Genomic DNA, 20,666 nt, shown 5'->3' with positions numbered 1-20,666 from the left:
TTATATTTCAGTCAATTCAGAAAGTTTGCTGTTATTAGTTATGTACATTCCGCCACCATCAATACTTCCCTCCAGCACACAGTTTAAAATTTGCTCAGCAAAGAAATATTTAATCCTACCCTTTTGAGTATTCCTACTTAGAACTGAAAATGCTTTTATTTTTGCTAACTTTTAAAAAATTAGCAAATTTATCCATTATTTGGATTAAATTTAATAGAAAATAATCCTTTTTATAGCAAAGCTGGTATAGAAAATTGTGCCTCCATGTAATATTTAGAAATAGCATGGTATACTGGTAAGTTACAAAATAGATTTATAATGATCAAGAGCTTGATTATATATTAACAGCGCCTAATTACAACAAACATACAATGAAAAATAACTTATTCACAAGAGTAACTATAACCATAACACGCTTAGGAATTCATTTAACAAGAAAAGTATAGTACTTGGGGCACTTGGATGGCTCAGTCAGTTAAGCATCTGACTCTTGATTTTGGCTCAGGTGATGATCCCACGGTTCGTGAGTTTGAGCCCCGTGTCAGGCTCTGTACTGACAGCAAGGAGCCTACTTGGGATTCTCTCTCTCCCTCTGCCCCTCCCCCCACCAGCACATTTTCTCTCTCTCTCTCTCAAAATAAACAAACAAACTTAAAAAGAATGTATGGTACTTTAAAAAACAACTCTGAAAGTATTAAAGATAAATTTAACAGATTAAAGTAGACATATAACACTTTGTTCTTGAAAGGAAGACTTCTAAGGACAGAAACCAATTATAGATGTGATGGTTTACAATGGAGGTGCTTGGGAGTATTTCACTGGCAGAATTTATAGATAGTGTCAGGTATTAGGACAAATAAAGTCTTTATGCTCTGTAGAAACAGATCAAGGTTTTGAGTGGCCTGAAGCTTATATGCTTTAAGAAGAAGACTTTTTTTTTAAGTGCAAAATTATGAATACAAAACTGCTAGGGTGCCTCCTGGAACCTTAGAAAGGGCTCTGGAATGAAAAGTCTCTAATGCTTGCTTTTCTTTAACTTCAGGGCAGACCCACCTCTGGTGTATGAAAATGTCACACTGAAGCAGCACATTTATCACAGCCAGGATCCCATCACGTTCTCCACTCACACACATCCAGAGGAAAACATTCAGAGCACACAGTCCCAGTGAGAGCTCTACCAACACAGGCTCAGAGATGCCGGGATGTGAACCAGCCTTACTCTGAGGCATGCATTTCCACCAGTTACCAGAACCCCCAAATGCAGCTGACTGCAAGCAACAGAGGTGAATTCAAAGAGTGGATCCCCTGCGATCCTAGGAGAATGACCCAGTTATGCTTAGCGCAAAAATGTCTAGATCTGAGAAAAGCCAGACTCAAGAGCAAAAACTTTGAAATACATATATAACAAAGACAAAAGTGGGTGAGAGTGCAACATATCTCATGTGTAGAGCTAGAACAGAAACTGCCAGTGCTAATATGGTACCTGCTCTATGCCAGGAACTGCCCTGGTCCCTTCACATACAGCGACCCATTTACTCCTTACCAGAACCTAGAAGGGTAGTCCTGCTTTCTCCCCAGTTTGAAGATGAAAAAATGAGGTGTAGAGATTAAGTAGCTTGTCCAAGGTCACACAGCAAAAAGTAACAAATTTAGGATCTGAACCCAGGTAATCTGGCTCCAGAGTCCACAGTGTTTATCTCTCACTCTCTAATGCACAGAAACCCTATTAATTTGGAAATGAGCCTTAGACCACAACTGCAGTTCCCTATAATTAAGGGAGAGCAGACAACTGCTGATAAATTGATTCGAGAACCTCATGAAATACACTATCTCATCCAGTGGATTTGGGTTTTGTTCCCTACAGATGTTTCAGTCATCACATCCGTGCTTAAAAAGTGATCAAATAATGGGGCGCCTGGGTGGCTCAGTCGGTTGGGCGTCCGACTTTGGCTCAGGTCGTGATCTCACGGTCCATGGGTTCGAGCCCCGCGTCGGGCTCTGGGCTGATGGCTCAGAGCCTGGAGCCTGCTTCCGATTCTGTGTCTCCCTCTCTCTCTGCCCCTCCCCCGTTCATGCTCTGTCTCTCTCTGTCTCAAAAATAAAAAAAAAATTAAAAAAATTAAAAATACGTTAAAAATAAAAAAAAATTTAAAAAAAGTGATCAAATGGGACATCTGAAAATAAAGAAATGACCCAGTAAAAAAATAAAAAATAAAAATAAAATGGGGCACCTGGCTGGCTCAGTTAGAAGAGCATGCGTCTCTTGATCTCGGGTCATGAGTTCAAGCCCCATGTTGGGTGTAGAGATTACTTAAATAAATAAAACTTAAAAATAAAATTCTGGGGTGCCTGGGTGGCTCAGTCAGTTAAGTGTCTGACTCTTGATTGCAGCTCACATCATGATCACACGGCTCACGAGATCAAGCCCTGCATTGGGCTCTGTGCTGACACTGTGGTGCCTGCTTGGGACCCTCTCTCTCTCAGAAATAAACATTTTCTTTAAAAAAAGAAAAATTCTGGGGCGCCTGGGTGGCGCAGTCGGTTAAGCGTCCGACTTCAGCCAGGTCACGATCTCGCGGTCCGTGAGTTCGAGCCCCGCGTCAGGCTCTGGGCTGATGGCTCAGAGCCTGGAGCCTGTTTCCAATTCTGTGTCTTCCTCTCTCTCTGCCCCACCCCCGTTCATGCTCTGTCTCTCTCTGTCCCAAAAATAAATAAACGTTGAAAAAAAAATTAAAAAAAAAAAAAAAAGAAAAATTCTGAATTACATATTTGATCTTTAGCATAAAGCTACTCGCCTTTTTCCATGACAATTCAAATCTGTACCATTTATTTTGATGTTGTACTGTAATCAATCCTAGTCGGGACTGAATCGACCTAAAACTCCATTTGCTTAACTCATAAAAAATGTTAAACAAACTTAATATATTATGGTAGATTTATAGGGGGTCCTTTCCAGCTGTGACACTGCTCTCTCCTGTTGGGATTGACTATGAGTGATTAAATTCACATTTAATTGAGTTACTTGTGAGTTTTTTCTGTGAAGAATCGAGTATTTACGAAATGAACTATTTAACCAAACCCACCTTAAAGTTCTTAAGGGTTACCATCTAAGCATAACCCTTTTCAACCTCTTTCACACAACCATTCACAGAAATCTTTTCTCTCTGTAGGTGTCTCTTCCACAAACTCTAATTTACTTGTATGCATAGGACTCCCACCTCACAGGGGGGCAGTGAGGAAAAAAAGAAACACAAACCATCAAGGTTAAAAGAACTGTCTTTTGAAGGTCTGATACACAGAGCCAAAGCAGGGAAGGAGGAAGGAAACTATGTATACAGGTGGTCAGTGAAGTTACATTTAAGGAAGTCAGGCCCCCTTTGCGGTCATTAGCACAATGTGGTTTAACAGACAGCACATTAGCCAGAAAGATAAGACATCTTGGTTCATCTAGTCAGATAGGATGTCAATTCAGAGAAGGTGACCTGGCTTTGTCCCCTAGTTTCTTCACTTGCAAAGTAAACAGTGCAGAAATCTGTTGGTTATCTGCAGATACACTTCACGGAGATGCTAGCGAGTACACAGTATCGCAATATGTATGCAAAACACTTGCACTTTTGTGAAATCTAAGCCAACTAAAATTTAACAACAGAAGGAAACCTTGAAATCCTGTCTGTGCAACCATCCCCTATCACCCCTGGAAACCCAAGGGCAAGTGAAGTGTAAGAGTCCCAGATACTCCAGAAATACACAGGCGAGGGCAACAGTGGGGTGTGAGGATGGGAACTCCAGCTTCACAGCCCGGTGGATGCAGTGGAATAAAGTCTGTCACTACGAGCCTGCGAAAGCAGAACTATAACTTAAGCAGCCTGTAAGCTTAACGGAGCCAGAGTCCTGCACCCTTTAATCCCTCCATCCCTAGCACACTGTACGTACTCGAAATCCTTCAAATAATGAGTAAGACAAATGACGTGAGGCCCGTGTTACAAATAAAAGTGTATGGACTGGGGCGCCTGGGTAGCTCAGTCGGCTGAGTGTCCAACTTCGGCTCAGGTCATGACCTCGAGGTCCGTGGGTTCTAGCCCCGCGTCCGGCTCTGTGCTGACAGCTGGGAGCCTGGAGCCTGCTTCAGATTCTGTGTTTCCCTCTCTCTCTGCCCCTCCCCTGCTTGTGCTCTCTCTCTCTCAAAAATAAATAAACACTAAAAAAAATTTTTTTTAAGTGTACGGGCTTATGGCCTCTCTTCTGCCAGGAAATTAATTAACATATTAATATAGATTTAGTAAATATATGTAATACTTTAATATTTACACATTCTATAACTTATAAATATATAATTCTATATATACCGTTTATAAATAAACAATTATATATAATATATGTGTTCCTCTAAAATGAAAAAAAATTCACATGTTACAATCTCACGAGCAGGGAATTATAACTTTCATGTTCCTTTTTGCTGTGGCAAATAAAATTAAGGAACAGCTATACCTATGTGATTATGTGGAATAAAGACAGAATGGAAAAAAGTTTTCTCATACAACTAGGATAATTGGGGGAAGGGAGAATTCCCTTCCCAAAATCTATTAAAAATCACTGAGAGATTTCATTTAAGTCTCTTATTCATTTAGTTTTATTCAACAAACAACGATTTTGGGTGCGATTTTTCATTTTAGGTGTTCAGTAATGTGGAAGGGTGCAAGTATTATGGACAATTCTCCATGATTAAAAATTTTAAAGGCACCTGGGTGGCTCAGTCGGTTAAGCGTCCGACTTGGGCTCAGGTCATGATCTCGCGGTTTGTGGGTTTGAGCCCCACGTTGGACTCTGTGCTGACAGCCTGGAGCCTGGAGCCTGCTTCAGATTCTGTGTCTCCCTTTCTCTGCCCCTCCCTTGGTCGCACGCTGGTTCTCTCTCTCTCTCTCTCTCTCTCTCTCTCTCCAAAATAAATAAACATAAAACATTTTTTTCAAAACTTAAAAAGGTAAATGAGCTTTAGTAATAAGACTACACCGTTTTCAATTATCTGAAGTAGTAATCGTCAAAGTTTAATATTTTATCTCAGAAGTACAGTATATTCACAAAATTCAAAGGCCATTAATGGCAGGAGTTCTAAGAGTCACAGAATGAATTGCTGAACAACACAGGTGTTTCTACGCTCCCTTTCATAGATAATTCCTTGTGTGTGCCTGACCAGTTTCAAGCATGCTAAGATGCAGCATGTCCTAAACAACCTAGAAACAACTCAAAATGGAGTTTCACTTTCTCAAACTGCTGTATGACTTCTGACAGTTCAGACTCCTGTAGTTGAAAATAACATCCACATTTTAGTTTGGAGAAATGCAGCTTTGTTTCTAAACTTAAATAATGTATCTCCTAAAAAAATAAAATGAAACAAAATTGCAAGAGAAATAATTACCGCAATGTCTCTAAAGACCTTTCTGCTCCCCCCAAAACACTATCACCATCGTAATTATTGTCAACAAAACCTTTTTTGAGATCCTAATGGGTGCGAGGCATTGTGTGATAGGTTTCTTCTTTGCCCTCAAGGAGATTATTATGTAGTTTGTGAGGGAAAAGGCTATAATACTACTACTGATTATTATTATAATAACAGTAATTTTAAAAGGGCAAGGCATTTATAACCTTTGAGGGCAGGGGAGGACTAGAGATAAAGAAAAGGAACTATTAGGTGCAAAAAGAGCAAAACTTCAAAGGCAGAGAAGTGATTAGTATTTTTAAGCAAAGGTATCCTAAGAGTCACTAGATAGTGCCCATTCTGTGTACAAGCTCGTAAGTACTCTCAAGCAACCTACCTGAGCACCCCAAATACTACATCCTTCCCAGAACTAAGATTATCCAATCAGAGGCTAACACAGGAACATTCAGGTCTGAGTTTTGGTCCAGGCTTAGCAACTAGCTTACTAGGTGAACTCAAGCAGATCATTTCCTTACCCTCAGTTCCCACAAGTGAAAAATTGGGGGGTCATTTTTTTAAAACACCTCTAGGGGCACATGGGTGGCCCAGTCAGCTGAGCGTCCACCTTTGGCTCAGGTCATGATCTCACGGTTCATGAGTTCCAGCCCTGCTTCAAGTGAGCTCAAGCCCCACTCTGGGCTCCGCACTCTCTCTCCCTCTCCCTCTCCCTCTCTGCACATGGTGGGATTCTCTCTCCCTCTCTGTCTCTGCCCACCTCACCCTCACCCACCCATGCTCTCATAAATAAATAAATAAATAAATAAATAAATAAATAAATAAGTAAATAGAAATTTTAAAAATGCCTCCCAGCTCTAAAATTGTATAATTATTCTTTCTTACTAACAAATCAATTATCCACGTGTACCGGTAATTATCAGTTATAGAAATCTATACAGGTCTAGTTGGTTAAGCATCCAACTCTTGATTCTGGTTCAGGTCATGATCTCAGGGTCATGAGATCAAGCCCTGAGTTGGGCTTCACTCTGAGAGTGGGTTTCTCTCTCTGTTCTTCTCTCTCTGCCCCTCCCCCATCTCAAAAGTTAAAAAAAAAATTTTTTTTTTTAAAAAGCCCATATAGGTCTAGAACAGAACGGTGCCACAAATATAGCAAACCCCCTTCCATGCCCATGGTATCTGCCATGTGCTGTCCCCTCTGTACGGAAGGGGCACTCCCTGACCCACGTTGCTCCTACTCCAACCCTTGGCCAAGTGGATGTCTCCAACCCCTCCAACCTCCACCACCCCCCAAAATCCACAGAATCTATACTTTTGCCACCAAATCTTCCTCTGCTCATGTAATTTGATCTCTTCTTTAACAGTCCCTCAGGATAAGTGCTATCATACCTATCTTCATCAACAAACACTTACTAGAAACTACTAATTACAAAAGTAGCTTCAAAGATTTCTAAGAATCCCCAACCCAGTAGGTCATGATGCAACAGGGAAAAATAAAACTCATGTTACAAAAATCATGATTGTCAAACACAGTTCTTTAAAAAAAAAAAAAAAAAACTGCAACAAGTTACACACATTTCCAATTAAGAGAAGTTTCTTTCAAGATAGGCAGGTGGGAAAAACAGGTGGGAAAAGAGAGGTGGGGAGAAACACTATATTTATTTCAACTATAATGCCATTTCCAAACATTGTGGGGATTGTTCCTTTCATAATTGCTTTCAGTGCCTATGGCACAGTCTTTTGAATATATTCAGTGGCAAAACTGTTAAATAAAACTTTGAGGGAAATTTGACTTTTTGATATCACTAAAAATTGCTGAGAGCTAAGTCTTATGAATAAGATAAACTGGGTAACCATTTCTGAACAAAAATATTGATTTTCCTTATACTTCTTGTCTCATTGTAATACAAAGACTCAAGGGAATGAACCACAGCTATCATAGCCAGATCCTTAGCAACTGTTTAACATGGGAGAATAAAAGTTAAAACTGAAGGTGGGAGGACATGGAAACTGGAATAAGTGATTTTTACTCATCCTAGTGGGCCAGGCTACAATAATTTCTTTGGGAGGAGGGGGATCTCCCCACTCCTAATGATGACCATGAGAATGAGAGAAAGGGAATAGACTGCAAAGGTTTTTAAATCTGATTTCACGTTTGTAGGCATTCACACACAATCACTGAGTATTCATATGATAGCTGGCATGTTATAGGCTGTAACCAAAAAAAAAAAAAAAAAAAAAAAAAACAGCATCTCTTCTATACATCTCTCCTCTTCTCACCATGGACATTTAAAAACTTTACATCTTGACCAACAAAATGCAACATGTAACCCAGGATTCTATCCAGGACTTGGCAAGAGGAGGAAGTGGAGAAGTAGCAATGAAGTCATCCGTGGCATGATGAATGAATTTGACCACGGACTCTGAATTTGATGATAGTATTGTATCAGTGTTAAATGTCTGGACTTTGATCCTTACGCTGTGGTTATAAAACAGAATGGACCTAGTTCCTAGACAATACACAAAGACCTTTTAAGTGGTAAAAGGGGCAATGTCTACAGCTTTCTCTCAAATGGTTCAGAGAACAACATGCATTTAAAGAGAAAGACAGAGGGACACCAGGGTGGCTCAGTCAGTTAAACGTCAAACTTTGGCTCAGGCCATGATCTCATGGTCCATGAGTTCGAGCCTCTCGTTGGGCTACTGACAGCTCAGAGCCTGGAGCCTGTTTTGGATATTATGTCTCCCTCTCTCTCTGCCCCCCCCCCTTAAAAATAAATAAACATTAAAAATAAAATTAAATTAAAAAATAAAGAGAAAGACAGCGACCAAGAGAATTATAGAGCAAATGGGACAACTAGAAACAATTTGTGAATCTGAATAAAGGTTACTTGAGAGTCCCTTGTACTATTCTTCCAACTTTTCTGTAAGTTGAAACTACACCAAAATAAAAAGTTATCCCCCAAATTTTAGGAATGGTATTCTCCCCCTCTTCTGTCTTAAATAGGTTTCTGCTTCCTAGAGAAAAAAAAAAATGAATATCATTAAATGAAAATAGATTAACTTGGCAAATTAAGGGAATAAATCAGATCATAGGACTTCAGACCCGGATCTTGGCCCTTTAAAGTGACTAATGATGAGGAAAGTCAGATCCAGGACAGTAGAATAAGAAAACAGATATGAATGAAAAGTGGGAGAAGAGGCACAAGAAAGGAAACTGAGACACAAGACAAGAAACTGATACAATCTAATTTCCAAAAGAAGGAAACTCAACTGCCAACTAGAAAATGAGTTTTCATGGGTTAACATAGTTGAGACCTCTCAGAGCAAAACAAACAAATAAAACCCCTAGGACACTAACCACTGTTCTGTCTGTGGAGTATTTAGAGCTGTCTCACTATCTTACTTTTTACAAGCTGGTGAACTACACAGTAACCTCTAGAGTCTGATGTAAATGCTTCCAATTGACTTGTAAAAGCAACAGTTTTTTCCAGTCCATATCCATTCCCCAGAATTCTAACAAGTGCTGAAAATTATATGTGTTCAGGTAGTGATTAGCAGGGCCTTGTGAACCTATGCTTCCCACTGGGAGGTCTACCCAGTCTAAAGATACAACTAAAAGACAAACATCACATCATCTCAGAACCTGAATAGGCTCTTATGTCTATATCACTAAGAGTCTCCACGTTCCCAGGGGTGGTCAAGAGAACAACCCTTAAGACCCAGAAGACCCTAGAGAAATATGGGAGGCTACCCAGAGTATTCAAGAAACATGCGCCATTATACTTAAGAACTGATTGCTTCACCATCCTGACAATTAACCCGGGTAAAAGATTATAATATCAAACATCTCATCACAAAGAATGTTGGAATAAAATAAGGAAAGTACCTGTGGTATTATAGGAGGGACTCAAATCCTGACTCTTCTACATATGAGCAGTGTGACAACCTCTCTGGTTCTTTACGATGTATGTTTAAGATAAACCTGTCCTGCCTGCTTCTGAAGTTTGAGGTCTGCCCATCTCTCCTTTGATCCATGCAGCCATCCAACATGTACTGAATCTTCAACTCTGCACTAGACTTTTGGAAATACAAAGATGGAAAAGCTATGAGCCCTGCCCTCAAAGAGCTTAAAGTCCACTGGGGGACACATTTATGCAGTTAAAGCTGGGTAACCAAGGTGCCACCAACAAAGACATGCACAGAGCACAGAAGGCTGGGGTGGGGTGGGGGGGATTCTACCTTTGGTGGGAGGGATACAGGGAAGACTTCAGAGAAGGTAGGCATTGGGGTGAGTCAGAAAAGATGAGCATATGCTAGGCACTCAACACATTTTTGATGGATAATATAGAAGGCGGGATGGACAGACGGATCCTCACAGGCTGACAGAGGAATGTATCACGCCAAGTAGACTGAAAAAAATTAAGAAAGGCATAATGTGAAAGAGTAGGTAGAAGACTCAGCAGGAGGTGGAAGGAGGAAAGAGGGAAGACAAGGAAAAATGGCATCAAGGACCTTGCATTCCAAGCTCAGGAGTTTTTACTTGATCCTAAAGAAGATACAAAGCTACAGGTTTTAAATATCCCTATGATGGCCGCATAAATAAAAGATTAAGGACCAAGAATAGAATCAAATAGGGCAGTAAATCCACCAAGAGAATGGAGTTGGGAACTGCAATAAGGTTGTGATGAAGGCAAGGAGAATTCATAGCATTTGGTAAAAGATCGAATGCGTGTTGGGTTGAAATAGAGATGACAAAAGAGGAGTTGAGAGCGTAAAGAGATACATGGGTTGAAGAATATTGTTTCATGAAGTCCAATTAGATAGTGGCAGAGCCAGGACAAAAACCCTGACTAGTGCTGACTTTCTTCTACCAAAAAGATGATTTTTGGGGCGCCTGGGTGGCGCAGTCGGTTAAGCGTCCGACTTCAGCCAGGTCACGATCTCGCGGTCCGTGAGTTCGAGCCCCGCGTCAGGCTCTGGGCTGATGGCTCAGAGCCTGGAGCCTGTTTCCGATTCTGTGTCTTCCTCTCTCTCTGCCCCTCCCCCGTTCATGCTCTGTCTCTCTCTGTCCCAAAAATAAATAAATGTTGAAAAAAAATTAAAAAAAAAAATGATTTTTAAAAAAAAATCATAACTGAAAGTAGTAAACAAAAATAGTGTCAAAAAGCTTTAACATAAAATTTCATCTGTGTTACAGAGAGATTTAATAGATTTTTTTTCTAATTTTACCCAGACTATCAAGGTTCTTTCAAAAATAGGCTTTAAAGAAAACAGCCCTGCAACTCATTAGTGTATGACCTTGTACAAGTTTTTAAGCTTTCTAAGCCTCACTCATTTTTTAAATAGGGGGAACTAATAAAACATCTATTTTGAGGAAGAAAGGAAATAATGTATGTAAAGTACCCAGCACCGTGCCTCGTCTGTATGTGGTACTCAATAATTTGTGTCACTATTACTACTAATGTGCAGAAAAGAGTTAACACAATAGTCCTAGAGACCTAGCGGCTTAGAGAAAGGCCTCTTTACCAGGTTGGCCCTTGGCTGGCATCTGGGAACCTGGACTCTGAGAGGGTCCTACCATTCCCAGCACTGATAAAAATAGCTCATTGTGCCTAAACTGTTTGAACAAACAACATGGTTTAATGCTGAGCACCTACTTGCCTTGCGGAGTCTGGAATTTTGGTACACGCTAGACAAAGGGTGCCTATGTAACCAGCTTCCAATGAAAAGGTGCTAAGTCTCCAATGCGCTTCCCTGGTAGACAACATTTCATTATGGCCACAAGTGAGCGCTAGAAGAATTATGTACACACTTTGAAGACTCCACTGAGAAAAGACTCTTGCAAACTTGTGCCTGGTTTCCTATAGATTTGCCCCAAGTGTCTTTTCCCTTTGATAATTTAGCTCTGTCTCCTTCCACGGTCAAAAATCATAGCCATAAAGCGGTGCCTGGGTGGCTCAGCAAATTAAGCGTCAACTTTGACTCAGATCATGATCTCACAGCTCATGAGTTCGAGCCCCACCTCGGGCTCTGTGCTGACAGCTCAGAGCCTGGAGCCTGCGCCACGTTCTGTGTAGGTCTCTCTCTGCCCCTCCCCCACTCACACCCTGTCTCTATCTCTCAAATACATACATTAAAAAAAAATTTTTTTAAATCTTTAAATAAGGACAACTATGTGCCAAGTACTGTGTGTTCTCCTAGTGAATCACCAAACCTGGGGAGAGCCTTGGGGATCCCTGACACAACCAGTGACCCTACTCTTTGACTTTATAAACTATTTACCAGTTTCCATACTGGAACAGTATTACAGACAACAAACCAGCCAAATTAGTACCTTGGTACCAAGGTCCAATTGTAACAAGTTCCTGATGTCTTAGCTAATGATAACTGTAGATTTAGATACTACTTGAATTTTTCTTGTTATTCCAAATCTCAACATCTAGAGATCTCTCCTCTCCTTTTCTCACCAGAGACCTATTTCCTGTTCAAGCTCCAGCCCTGCTCTTCCTTGAATCCCATCTCAATTCCACATGGAGGCTCCCCTGGCATGTCAGGGGGTCTAACCCATGTGTCATTTGGTTCCGTGACCAGAGAACAAGATCACTTATGAAAACCCCAAGGACCTATGTTTTATGTCATTATGAATAAGAGCAAAGAATATAAATTGCCAAGAAGATCTCTTCTCAGTTCACTAGAATGCACAGAAACACGAGCTAACTGAGGGCAATGAGAACAAGGGAGGACAAACCAAGGAATAGCCCACAGCAGAAACTGAAATCCAACTCTGCCAATATCAGACTTGGAAGAAACAGCAGGACTGAATTTCTCATCATTCTAGAACAGAATTTCTTAGCATACTTCAAAAAGCACAATAAACTATATTTAATAGGAAGAAAAGCTTGTTGCCTTCATGTTGGAGGAGCTGGGGTTCACAGACCCAGGGGAAGATGGACATCTGAGTCACATTATGATTAAGTGATGATTTTAATAAAACATTAATGGCCTTTAACTGCCATGAAGACACTAGGAATCATAGTAACTAGGTCAATCAAAAGCCTACCCACTGTTTTTCTTTTAAAAACAGAATTATGAACCACTAAAATAAATATCTCTAGGGCTATTTATCCTAACCCCTGAATGGTCCCTATGGTTTTTCTAATTCACCTCTAGTCTTAGATTTTGACTATATATATACATATATATATATATATATATATATGTATATATATATACATATATATAATCAATATAATATATAATTATTATATAATAAATTATATATATTATAATTATATCGATATGATCAATAGGTATTAAAGATATATATATATATTTAAATATATAATATTGATACCTATTGATTCTTATGAGTTACTCAAGTCACACACATTTTTGGATCAGTGCTTCTAGGACTGGGGAGATGGAAACTGGAATATTTATCCATAGAAAACAGAGAACTGAGCACATTAACCGAAACAGGGAAGAAACACAAAAGTGGGGCACTCTCAGGCTTACCTAGAAATCAGGCAGAGAGTTGTCATGCAGAAACTCAGCCCAGTATTGTCAGACTTTTATTTTTACAAAAATTCAGATTCTTCTCTTAAAATTCCCAGCTTTTTAATATGGACAATGATTTATTTTTAACTGTGAAAGGCAAACAAATCTGCAACCATGTTTCAAGCTGAAAGTCCTACATATGCTAGTGAACGTCTGTCCCTGAGAAAAAGAATCCAGGAGGGATTAACATGCCCAGCTCATCAGAGTGGAGGTTAAAGCAGGACTAGGCTCCCTGGACCAGTTAGCAGCCAGAAAGGAGGTGGACCCTGATGCTGAATGCCCAAAGCTGAGTATTTAAGTGTTGTGACAACCTCCTCATTCTGTCCTTTCTGGTTCTCACAGTGGCTGAGGCTGCTCCCAGACAAGACATGGGCCAGGTTCTGAAATAAAAAGGGTTCCACTCTTCTCTTTACTCCACTTAATCTAAAATAATTAGGGCACTTTTAACCTTGTATATTTATCATCTTCAAAGTGACTTAATAATTGCAACATATTTCAATTGTATCAGTCCATATTTCTAAGCAGATAATACTGGCTCTGAGGCTTTTTTTTTTGTTTGTTTAAGAAACTACCATGTTTTACCACTCTCACAGTTCTATTTCTGTTCTTTTTGTAGACTTATTACATTACGTTCAAATTATAACAAGTAATTACTATACAGCAAAAATTTGTTGTTTTCCCTTAAAATCTATTTTAGGGGCACCTGGGTGGCTCAGTCGGTTAAGCGGTGGGACTCTCGATTTCAGCTCAGGTCATGATCTCACAGTTCATGGGTTCCAGCCCTGTGTCAGGCTCTGCACTGAGAGTGCGGGGCCTGCTTAGATTTCTCTCTCTCCCTCTCTCTCTGCCCCTCCTCTGCTCACTCTCTCAATATAAATAAACTTTTTTTTTTCAATATATGAAGTTTATTGTCAAATTGGTTTCCATACAACACCCAGTGTAAATAAACTTTTAAAAAAGGTATATTTAGGGGCGCCTGGGTGGCTCAGTCAGTTAAGCGTCCGACTTCAGCTCAGGTCACGATCTCGCGGTCCGTGACTTTGAGCCTCGCGTCGGGTTTTGGCCTGAAAGCTCAGAGCCTGGAGCCTGCTTCAGATTCTGTGTCTCCCTCTCTCTCTGCCCCTCCCCCATTCATGCTCTGTCTCTCTCTGTCTCAAAAATAAATAAACGTTAAAAAAAATGTTTTTTTTAAATAAAAAATAAATAAATAAAATAAAAAAGGTATATTTAAAAAATCTATTGTAGATTCTAATTTTTTTTTTTTTTCAGGGCACCTGGGTGGCTCAGTTAAAGTGACTGATTCTTGATTTCAGCTCAGATCATGATCTCACTGTTCATGAGTTTGAGCCTGTATCAGGCTCTGCTCTGACAGCACAGAGGCTGCTTGGGATTCTTCCTTCCTCTCTCTCTGCCCCTCTCCCACTTGTGCTTGGGCGTGTATGCATACTTTCTTTGTCTCAAGATAAATAAATAAGCTTTAAATATAAAAATAAAATAAAATAAAATAAAATAAAAATTCTTATTTCTGGTCTTACTTGAAACCTTTTGGAATTGTAAATTTTTCAGATTTAATAAATGAAATATAGCACATATACCATACAAAATAAAAACATTAATATTTCTGCACACACACATGCAAAAAAAAAAAATCACACTGACTAACTAGGACAAACAAAGATTAAAAATAACTTCATCTCGGGCCAAGTTTTACCACTAAAAGAGTTTTTCAAGTTGGGTCTTGAGCATTTGAAGGATTTAAGAAGGTGGATAAAGGACTTTAGTCCTATATTACATGAACGTGCAGAATTGCACAAGTCGCCCTGACAAGCCACAACAGAAATTAACAGAGTTAAGGACAACCAGTAAGAAACAATGCCGTTCTCTCTGAATTAGGGGAACAAAAACACAGAGACATCAGTGGGAGTAAACAAACAAACAAACAAAAACACACAAGACAAACAACCAAAAACAGTAAATCAATCAATCTAAGAGAGGCACTCTAGGTGAAAAAGAAGAATTAACTAAAATAAAACCAAACAACAAGATCACCAGCAAACTACTATAACCAACTAGATAACAGATGTGGTCAACAAGGGCAATACGGTCTCCATCCATTTCCTGGAATCCAAGAGTGCTTCTACTAGAGGAGCATGGCTGGACTGGCAGGACTAGATGACGCATTCCCAAGATGCCAGGAGAAAAATGGTCGGCCAGAGGCAACGATACATTCACAGGCCTCATCTGGTGGTAAACCCAGAGGCTAAAGCAACTGATAAGACCTCACTATGCCACATGCTCACTGACTAGGTTTTTAGCAAGCCGCTTCTCCTTCCTCTCATAAAAGGCACTTTGCAGTAGCTGCTTATCACACACACAAAAAAGTTGAGCAGTTCTGCTTTAGGTCAACTTCAGCAATATGCTGGATCCACGAAATCACTAACGAGTTTTAAATAATTTCCACTTAATAACGAAGAACTATTCATATAAAGCAAGGGGCAAAGACACAGTGTATACGAGCTAAAGCAGATTTTGATACACAATACAGTAGGTTATGGGATGGATCCATGAATACAATATACTTAATAGATTTCATAAGGAATAATGTGGTGGGGTGCCTGAGTGGCTGAGTGGGTTGAGCCTCTGACTCTTGATTTCCAGGTCACAATCTCACAGTACGTGGGATCAAGCTCCGCATCAGGCTCCACACTGACAGCACAGAGCCTGCTTGGGATTCTCTCTCTTCCTCTCTCCCTGCCCTTCCCCTGCACATGTGCTTGCATGCATTCTCTCTCTGTCTCAAAATAAATAAATAAACTTAAAAATATATATATATAAAACCATCGTAGAAATGTTTTCTTGAAAGGATTAATACAGTAGGCTGATATGAAAAGTATATCCATATACACGAAACCATAATTAAGAGACTTTCTCACCATATTCTAAACTTTATATTCAGATCCAAATGATAAAAAATTATTACTTAAACTTCACTAACCTAAAATGTATTCCATACGATTTTGGGGTGGGGGGAAATAATATTATAAAATATTACCAATGCAGAAAGCAGAATGAATTTTTATTGTCTCCTACCTCTGCTCGACCCTCATAGTAGGTTAACATGGACTTCGTTAGCACAAAAAGTCTCTCTTTGTAGTTTAAGGGCGATGTCTTCTTTTTCTGCTGTGACCTTTTAATAAGAATCTCTTCTAGAATAGTGTTAAAATTCATCTCGGGCTTCTGATCACTCTGTCTCCTGCCATTGAAGATCCCAGGATTCTAAAATGAGAAGATAAACAGTTGAAATAAAAGGGGACATCTTAATTTTCCAAAGATGTTCTCATTCCAAATTACCAAAATAGCACTTACCCTCACCATGGCTGCAGCCGGTGAACGTTAGTCTATGCACCTGGACTGAAACTACCCAGGGCACAAAAGCTCAACCTCCTCTTCTTCCCCCGCCTCCTCCCAGCATTTCATAAGAAAATCTAATCAAGATTTGCCATGATGATGATTCATTCCTTTTGTACCTCCCCAGCATCCCATAGGTTTCTGGCACATTCTTCTGCTATCTGATTGCAGAGAAACAAATATCTCAGATGAAAAAGTGCATTTCATCACATGCATGGATGATTTAGGCTGGTATTTAAGTTGCCTCAGGATCCTGGTGTACAAAACAGATGAGTACACAGCTCTGGTGGATTTGCGAACAAAATGAATTACCACAGTGATGGATAGGAGTCAATCTCCAGCTCTGATAAGGATGTAATCCTGATTAAATATCCTAGTTACCCCAGCCGTGAGGATGTTCTCCAATGTTTACACCAGGACGCTCAGTTCTCTTCCCTATGGCTCCTGTCTCAACCACAAGAGAAAAGGAAATCTACCTGGTCACAGCTAACCTACATCTGGATAAGGTCAGCCCTGTATGTGGATCCCCCACACCTAGACTAAGCCTTCTAAAATTCAATAAAATTTAACTATCTGAAAACCAAAAATACTCAGAAAATACATTAAAATTCTTATTTGATAGAAGTTGAATGGACAACAGCCTTTTATTCCCTTCCCTTCACCACACATTTATAAAAAGTCATTGCACATCAAACCACAGAGGCAACGGAAGTCAATGTGAACAACATAAGGAGGTACCTGAGAGCACAGCCAGAGCCTTGACACTGAGTTAGCCACTAGGAATTCTACTACGTCCACATCCAACATGATGCCCCGGAAGAGCCCTTGCAACCCCCTATTACTTCTCTGTCATCATCCAGTTAGGACCCGCATTTCAGTAAGGTTACTTTACCACAATTTAACTTCTGTATACCAGTTCCTTCATTTACAAAATATTTACAAAATACACCAAGGTTATTGTGAATTTTAATGAGACGTGAGAACAAACTTGCTGATTATGAAAACTCCATACAAATGTTTACTATCATTATTTTTTAAATTCCACTGCCTTTTTCCTAGCTCAGAGCATTATAATCTGGACGATGATAGCAGCTTTCCAACTGGTCTTTCTTTCCACAGGCTCTTGTCTCACTTTGTTCAAATGACATACCCCTTACTGCCATCGGATCCATCTTCAAAGACACCAAGTTCTCATGCCTTTTTTATACACCAGAAGTCCTCAGTGACTCCTCAAAAGCCTTCCTACCACCTGCAGGATAAAGTCAAAATCCCCATATGGACACCGGACAATCACAACCTGGCTACAACCTAACATCCAATCTGTCCTTCCCGCTGCTCTTCAAATAGTCCACACCCTGTCAAAGTAGTTGGTATGAAAACTCCACTGGCTCAAAACTCAGCTCTTCAATGCCTCCCTGATGACTCCAGTTAATTAAATGCCTTCCAATTCATGCACCCATGATCTCTATATCACTCATCATAGATTTCTGTGTTCTATAGCAATTAATGTATAGTTTTTAACTTTCGCCTGGATTTCAAGCTCCTAAGGAAATAGTTCTCAACCTTAAGCACACATTAAAATCACCTGGGGCTGGGGGGGGGGCGGTGCCTGGATGGCTCATTTGGTTAAGCGTCCAACTCTTGATTTCGGCTCAGGTCATGATCTCATGGTTTGTGGGCTCGAGCCCTGAGTCAGGCTCTGCGCTGACAGCATGGAACCTGCCTGGGATTCTCTCTTTCCCTCTCTCTCTGCCCCTCCTCCCTCCTCAAAATAAATAATAAACTTTTTTTTTTTTAATGCATAGGAAGATGTTTTTAAATGTTTGGGCCCTACACCCAAATATTTTTATTCAATTGGTCTGAGGTAGGGCCCAGGGCTTCATGATTTAACATGCAGGTAGATTTGAGAGTCACTATCCTAAAGGAAGAGATTGGGCTCTTACACTAACTACAGCACTCTTGGTGTTTACGGCAGCCTCTCAATAAACAGCTGGGTGATGGATCCAATTAACCCATTAGTTATTCTAAGTTAAGAAGTCAAAGAAAAAGCTCTTGCTCCTTTTGCATCTCAGTTGGTCCTCCTTCTTCTAAAGTAAAATTTTAGTACTCTTGTTTTTTTTCCCTTAGAAACTGTTGACATGTCAATAGCACTTCTTCAGAAATCATCTCTTCATCGTTGTGCAACACATTTTCAATGCAGGGTAAAAATGACAACTTAGGGGTGCCTGGGTGGTTCAGTCAGTTAAGTGTCCAACTCTTGATTTCGGCTCTGGTCATGACCTCACAGTTTGTGAGACTGAGCCCCAAGTTGGGTTCTGCACTGACAGCATGGACCCTGCTTGAGATTCTCTCTCTCTCTCTGCCCTTCCCCCAGTCATGAGCATACATGCACGTGCGCTCTCTCAAAATAAATAAACGTGAAAAAAAGGAAAGAAAATGACAACTTAAACAATGGATTGTAAGGGAAAAGCAGGCTATGCCCTGGAAAACAGGCCATATGCAAACGTATAGTTCCCAGGCTAGTGAGTAATAACATAGTTACTGACTGGAAGGTAGATTTTCGGAAGGCCCAGAAGGATGGATGAATGGGGTGTGGCTCACCTGTAGTTCTAAACACAAAAGGTCTCAACATGGGGGGCAGTAGAAAATATGTTAAATGCATTTTATAGGATTTATAAGGGAGATGTTTTATAGATTTATATGATTTATGGGAGGTATTAATAGCCTTACACAGAAACATACCATTTGAGTTGAAATAAATGCTAGCCGGGCGTGGGAGGGAAGGGAAAGTGGGTGATGGGCATTGAGGAGGGCACCTGTTGGGATGAGCACTGGGTGTTGTATGGAAACCAATTTGACATTTCATGAAGAAAGAAAGAAAGAAAGAAAGAAAGAAAGAAAGAAAGAAAGAAAGAAAGAAAAGAAAAGAAAAGAAAAGAAATGCTAGTCATCATCTATCTCACTCATTTTACAAATTAAGAAGCTGAGGTTCAGAAAAGTTTAATGATTTGCCCGAAGGCACACAAGCCAAGACTAAAAGAAGTATCCTGACTCCAAGTGAAGGGCTCCCTCCATCATTCCACACCATACAATTAAAAGTTCTCTGTTGTTTCAATACTTCGTTGGTTAATGGGAAAGCTTGGCCAAAGAAAACTACTAAAGTTCCACAGAGATACAAACGAAGGAAAATTCTCCTCACGTAGACTTCCAGCTGAAGATAGAATGTAACTCAATGATCTCACGGTTCACGGGTTCGAGCCACACATCAGGCTCCACCCTGGCAGGGCAGAGCCTGCTTGGGATGCTCTCTCTGCCTCTCTCCCACTTGTGTTCTCTCTCTATCTCAAAATAAATAAAACTTAAATAAATAAATAAACTTTGGAAAACTTAACACATTAGTCTTTGAACACCAATATTCTGAAGTAGGTAACGGAAACTGTCACTGTTTCACAAATGAGAAACCCAAACCACTAAGAAGCTACATTCTCTGTCCAGTGTTGCAAATCTGAGTACCAGATTAATGGTACTCTAAGTTTTGAGTACTTTCCTGCTGACCTATTGAAGCTGAACCAATGAGGAATCCAACCATCAAGATACCTAGTAAAGCCATAGTCTCTTACTACTAATAATATCGGAAGAGAAGGGAAGGGGAGGGGAGCGGAGGGGAGCGGAGGGAAGGGAAAGGAAGAAGAGAAGACTTCCTGGGTCAAAGGGCAAAAGTTACAGAGGCCAGCCTCATCTCTCCTGGTCATGTACGCCCTATCCGAGCCCACTGTCATATGGTGGATGATTAAGGCACTGGACTGGGGGCAAGGGAACCTAGAAATAGACAGAGCAGGGCTGCAGTAAGGACACTTGTTTCTGTTTGTCCATGGAACACAGCCATATGCATTGATTTAACATGTACTCTTTTTTTTTTTTTCAACGTTTATTTATTTTTGGGACAGAGAGAGACAGAGCATGAACGGGGGAGGGGCAGAGAGAGAGGGAGACACAGAATCGGAAACAGGCTCCAGGCTCTGAGCCATCAGCCCAGAGCCCGACGCGGGGCTCGAACTCCCGGACCGCGAGATCGTGACCTGGCTGAAGTCGGACGCTCAACCGACTGCGCCACCCAGGCGCCCCTAACATGTACTCTTTAAGACAGGTTTCAGTATCACACTGCAGGACCCCCTGTGGTCTTTGGCTGTGATTGAGGGTGAGGTCTCCCCACTGGTTAAAGAGAGAGAGAGAGAGAGAGAGAGAGAGAGAGAGAGAGAGAGAGAGA

General features: G+C 40.4%; 1 protein-coding gene across 2 annotated transcripts in view; it reads right to left on the bottom strand.

Annotated features, from left to right (window-relative positions):
• TEC (tec protein tyrosine kinase) overlaps nt 1-20,666 on the bottom strand; it is a 126,597-nt gene that overhangs the window by 74,397 nt on the left and 31,534 nt on the right. For both annotated transcript variants that reach the window (XM_040484251.1, XM_040484259.1), the window contains exon 2: nt 16,082-16,267. In XM_040484251.1, the coding sequence (XP_040340185.1) occupies nt 16,082-16,219 (138 nt within the window). In that variant the 5' untranslated portion in view covers nt 16,220-16,267. The remainder of the gene's footprint in view (nt 1-16,081; nt 16,268-20,666) is intronic.

This window comes from Herpailurus yagouaroundi, unplaced genomic scaffold, assembly GCF_014898765.1.
Source record: "Herpailurus yagouaroundi ecotype Mexico unplaced genomic scaffold, PumYag 28, whole genome shotgun sequence".
Classification (NCBI taxonomy): Eukaryota; Metazoa; Chordata; class Mammalia; order Carnivora; family Felidae; genus Herpailurus; species Herpailurus yagouaroundi.
This window is presented reverse-complemented; position numbering and strand designations above follow the sequence as displayed.